We start from the raw sequence: 5,003 nt of genomic DNA, 5'->3' as shown, positions 1-5,003 counted from the left end.
TGAACGTTATAGTAGAAGCAAGATGTTTATATGAATATTGTCTAGGAATTTCTTTTGAGTTGTCCACAAAACTAGGCACTTAATGTTTTGTATTTAAAGCAGTACGTTTCTTTCGTAATAGATCTTCATCAAATATTCCTCTGTTCCCCTGTGATAAGGTTGCAAATAAGTTAAGACTAAATCGTTTCCGTGGACTTTCTTCAACATATCTGTGCATATAAACGCCAATGTACAGGAAGGAGTAGCTGCAAGAGGTTGAACCTGTTGTGTGCTTCGGCATGTGGATGTGGACATGAAACATGTTCCCGTGATCTTGACAATGTTGACATTGACTAACATGTCAACTGGGAATACACTTTGACTATTAAGAACAATAAATACGAATTGATATGAAGGTAATGTTGCTTGTGTTATGATGACATGACTGTGTGTATATTTGGTGGTAAGATACCAAAACGCCTTTCTGATGAGTGTCATATCTTTTACAATGTATCAATGATTGCCGGTGTAAAATAAATAAATAATAATATTTCACATTGTAAACAGAAAAAAATGGAACACCATAATGTCAATTGTAAACCTTCCATTAGGATGTCATATTATTATCCATCAGCTTTAAGGGTTTCACGGCATGTCAGTGCAATACTGACACTTATCAAAACATATCTCCTTCTGACATCAGCTGAATTGTTGTTTCTGCTAGAATGTCAATAAACGCAAATTTGTATGATAGTTCAACAGTATCTTCGACATATTTAGTATTGTTGGTACTTTGTAAAGCATGGAGCTGAAATTATCTTATGTTTTGCTGATCTAAATACAAAGTACCAACCTTTATTTCCTTGTAATGGTTTTTCATGAATACAATGCCAACCAAAGGTTTATAATAATTGCAGCGATTCACGAGTTGATAACTCGAATTCGGTTTAGCGAACCTAGTATACGACAGTCCTCAGTTGCATGTGAGGTGAAATGGAGTTAATTAGAATATTGCGCTCATATGACGACGTGCATGCGTGTGTATGTGTGGCTGCTTGTACTAGCCCAGACTTAAGCTGGTTATATAGTGCTAGTTCACTGAGATACCATGCCGCAGTTAAGCATAAATACCCCACTCAGAGACACTCCCAGCCGATGAGTCGATGTTGTGCCGAGCGCCAGGCAGGGACTAACAAGTACCATATTTTAACGTCTGACGTGGCCGGGGATCAAGCCCGCTACCTTCCGCTCTCCCGTCGGACGCTCTAACCACTACATCACGGAGGCGGTCTCCTCAGTTGGAATATAGGCCAAGTCTAAAACCTCCAGTGGTAATTGCGTAAAAGATTTGATCCCCAAATCCGTTGCTTAAAGGATCGCGTTGTCAGACTTGGTGACTAGAAGGTTGCCTGTCATCACCCCTGAACAGCTTCAGTCGTTGCTCACAATATATATGAGGTGCCGATTATTTACATGCTGCTGTCTTATAGCTTAACCCCTGCATTCAACGATAAACAAAGAAAATTAAAACAAGTATACATTGGTATATAATGATATTTCATCTGTATATCATTTTATTCCAGGATGATAAAAAGTGCAGAAGATTTTGCTAGAGCAGCCAAGGACATTGCCGACGGGTTTTTGAGGTGTCATCCAACTAAAATAGACGTTGCAACACTTAGTCAGTTTCATTTAGGAAGCAGTAATGATACAAAACCTTACCAAATGTGTTTAAAGACAAATCCTGGAGTGTTGAAAATCTTAGGCTGCTTACCGATTCTTCAAAAGCAATGCATGGAGTCGGACTTATCGGTTATCAAAACGATACGGTTCCCCATGGGAGCAGTAGAGACGATGATGAAATCAAACCCATCCTTGAAAGTCATACACTTGATAAGAGACCCACGGCCAACAATCAAGTCTCAGATATCATTAGGACGAGATAAATGGAGCAACCTTCATTCCTACTCCAAAGAGCACTGTTTGAGGGTACATAGCGACCTCCAGGCTACAGAGAGGCTGTTGAAATCTCACCCTAACAGAACAAAACTTCTCCTGTATGAGGATCTAGTAGTCCACCCTGTACAAAACGTGAAGGATTTGTTTTCATTTGTGGGTCTGACATTTACAAGTGAGACGGAACGATTTCTCCAGTCGAGGACGAACAGCTCAGAAGACAAACACTGTACAACATGCAAGTCAAATTCAACCATTATGACTCTGCAATGGCGAAAAGAGCTTGATTTCAATAGGGCTCGTATCATAGACGGTAACTGTAAAGAAGTGTACCAATTGCTGGGCTATTTGCCCGTAAATACTGGCAGCGAACTTGTAGATATGTCAAAGAGTTTGAAAACCGAAAGGGAATTATAAAGATACGGACGTTATGCAGTGAATCGTGTAACGGTGGGTTAAGGGTACTGTTTTAACCCTCTTGTAATGTCAAACTATACGCAAAGAACTTAGTTAAGCATCCCCTGGCCCAATTGGAAGCTGCAAGCGTAGACGAGCCCTTCAGGGGATCAGGAGGCTGACAGGGGGTATGAGGAGCAGAGTGCTGGCTGCCATACAGTCACATGGAGGTAACACTCGGTATTGACCTCTATTCCAATTATTTTTTCGTGTTTAATGATTCAACGGATCATACGGGTCAGAAAAACTCATGTTGTTCCATCGTGGTCACCACGAGAAAAATGTGAACGTGTTGAAAACCTATCACTACAATAAGACAGGGTGTGCTAAATTAAGTTTTTTGTGTATATATAGTTGCGGAATTTGTGGTTGAAATTATTGTACAGGTTCAAATGGCTGACAACAAGTCTTTATTATACAGGTAGGTTAGTACTACACGCATGACCAAGTACATATTAAGCATATTGGTTAATAAGTGTGAAAAGAGCAATTTTTCTGTTTTTCCTGAGTAACAGTTTTTATCTCCAACATGATGTGTAACAAAAGTTCTGAAAACGTCTAAAACCCGATTTTTATTTAAAAGGCCTATATATTTAGAGTTCATGCGAGCCCAATATGTGTTGAGTCGTCATTTGGAAACGTGTCGTTTTTGGAAGGGATACTACATTGGTTCTCGGACCCTCCGATTGGTGTCGCTGCACGTACTCGACCTTTAAACAATCGATAAAGAGCGTCGTTTAGTACATACAATAACCTAGTTTCCACCCAAGTCTGTCTCACATCCCCTGAACGGTGCACCATGTATTTTTTCACTTCCTCCAAACCCTTTTTATAATGCAAACGCCCCAAATGGAGCAAGTCTAGATTTTACTCCGGTCATCACGGGGGCTCTATTCAATTTAAATGAGGTTCTGTGTTTTAATACGAAATTACATGTTTTCAGACACCAAATGTTTGGCTATTTCCATCATTGCAAGACTAGGGGAGACCGGGGTCAATTGTAACACGGTGCAATTGTAACAAGGGTGATTACTCTAAAAGTTTTCGCTCAAGCATAGTGTAGGTGAGCAGAGTTACTTCCTTTGTTTTCCTGCGGTACACATCCGGGCGTTTTTCAGCTGCTCGTACATGGAGAGATACAGTTGACGAAAATCATGGGAAAGTAAATTTTTCACAAAACGTAATAAAACGTTCTTAATGCAGTAATTATTGTTTGGTATGAGATAAACTTTTCAAGTGCAAAATTGAGGTATTACGACATCTTTTGAAGTAGAAATATTTGAGAAGCCCAAAGTGTGTCGTGGCATAAACTTGGCTACAACAATCGGAGGCAATTGTAACACTGTGTTACTGTGTTTTCAATGTTATGCTGATACAGTTTTGCAAACATTATCCCTCGGGTGTAAGGTTTGGGTGTTTTTATTATATTTTGGGCATGCCAAAACAAGAAATGACGATGATGACAAAGGTTTAATGCCAACCTATTTCCACCTCAATTGATCGAGATGACATATTTCTACATTTCATTTTGATTGTACATGTATTTGGGAAGTAAACAGGTTGTTACATTTGAACCTTTTTTGTAACAATTGCGCCATCCACTTGTTACAATTGCCCTGAGCTAGGGGTCAGTTGTAACACTTGCAGTCACTTGCTAAGCAATAACTTTGTAACGACATGCTAGTTAACCTCAAATGACACTGAGTTTTAAGGCCAAGATGCCAATGTAAGGCCAAGATGCCAAAGATTTTAAACAAATTGCTAGTATGTGTGTGTGTGTGTGTGTGTGTGTGTGTGTGTGTGTGTGTGTGTGTGTGTGTGTGTGTGTGTGTGTGTGTGTGTGTGTGTGTGTGTGTGTGTGTGTGTGTGTGTGACACATCAAATTTCTGCGGAAATGCATTTTCAGAGCCAATTTGTGAGCTTATGAACACGTGAGCATACTGGCACATGAACTGTTTGGGTCCATCTCCTCGAGATCTTTCCAATGATATAAAATATGTCTTTGTAGCTCGCTTTCTTCTATGTAGTGTAAACATATTTTATTCAAAATAAATTGAACTAGGATTGGTAAACAAGTCGTGATGGATTATTTGAATACCTCTCCATTTCATTGATACATGAATAAAACAAATATTAAATAATATGCAGCATGATAGGAAAGCAAGCAACCTGCGTATTTAACATTATTAATCATTTATCAAACCTATGCGATTTCATTATAACAGTATGGGCAGGTTGTAGTATGAAAGAATTTACAAGTACATTTTTGTTTGGATTACCATTTAGGACAGAATTTAAACTATATCCAGGTTCGTAAAAATACATGCGATGTCTGATGTTAGAATAATTAGGACAAGTAAAGAAGGAATGTAAAGTATCCTCAGAGGGGTGACCACAGGAAGAGAATGGATCAACTGAAATGTGCCGTTCAAACATGACCCCTTTCAAATTACTGCACCCAAGTCTGAGGCGTGAGTGGATAATTTGGCAGAAACGTGTACCAACGTTTTTATCAAATATATTAAAATTGGGTGGTTTTGATGATTGGAATGCATTTTTGAATTGGCCTATGGTTTCAATATCATACATATTCTCAGGCAAATCATTCCATT

At 39.0% G+C, this 5,003-nt stretch overlaps 1 protein-coding gene across 1 annotated transcript; it reads left to right on the top strand.

The window, feature by feature from the left end:
* The first annotated feature begins 1,563 nt into the window (after window positions 1–1,563).
* LOC124270561 (carbohydrate sulfotransferase 2-like) lies at window positions 1,564–2,557 on the top strand. Its single transcript, XM_046705577.1, has one exon. It carries the CDS (start codon window positions 1,564–1,566, stop codon window positions 2,350–2,352), a length of 789 nt encoding a protein of 262 aa, XP_046561533.1. The 3' UTR covers window positions 2,353–2,557.
* Window positions 2,558–5,003: the final 2,446 nt, after the last annotated feature.

Source organism: Haliotis rubra, unplaced genomic scaffold, assembly GCF_003918875.1.
Source record: "Haliotis rubra isolate DU_JTF1 unplaced genomic scaffold, ASM391887v1 Scf1527, whole genome shotgun sequence".
In the NCBI taxonomy this organism is placed as follows: Eukaryota; Metazoa; Mollusca; class Gastropoda; order Lepetellida; family Haliotidae; genus Haliotis; species Haliotis rubra.
Note: the sequence above shows the minus strand (reverse complement) of the source record. Positions and strands in the feature narration are given on the sequence as shown.

Excerpts from the sequence above, each read along its gene's own strand:
- LOC124270561 (XM_046705577.1), top strand. The coding sequence starts at position 1,564 with ATGATAAAAAGTGCAGAAGATTTTGCTAGAGCAGCCAAGGACATTGCC.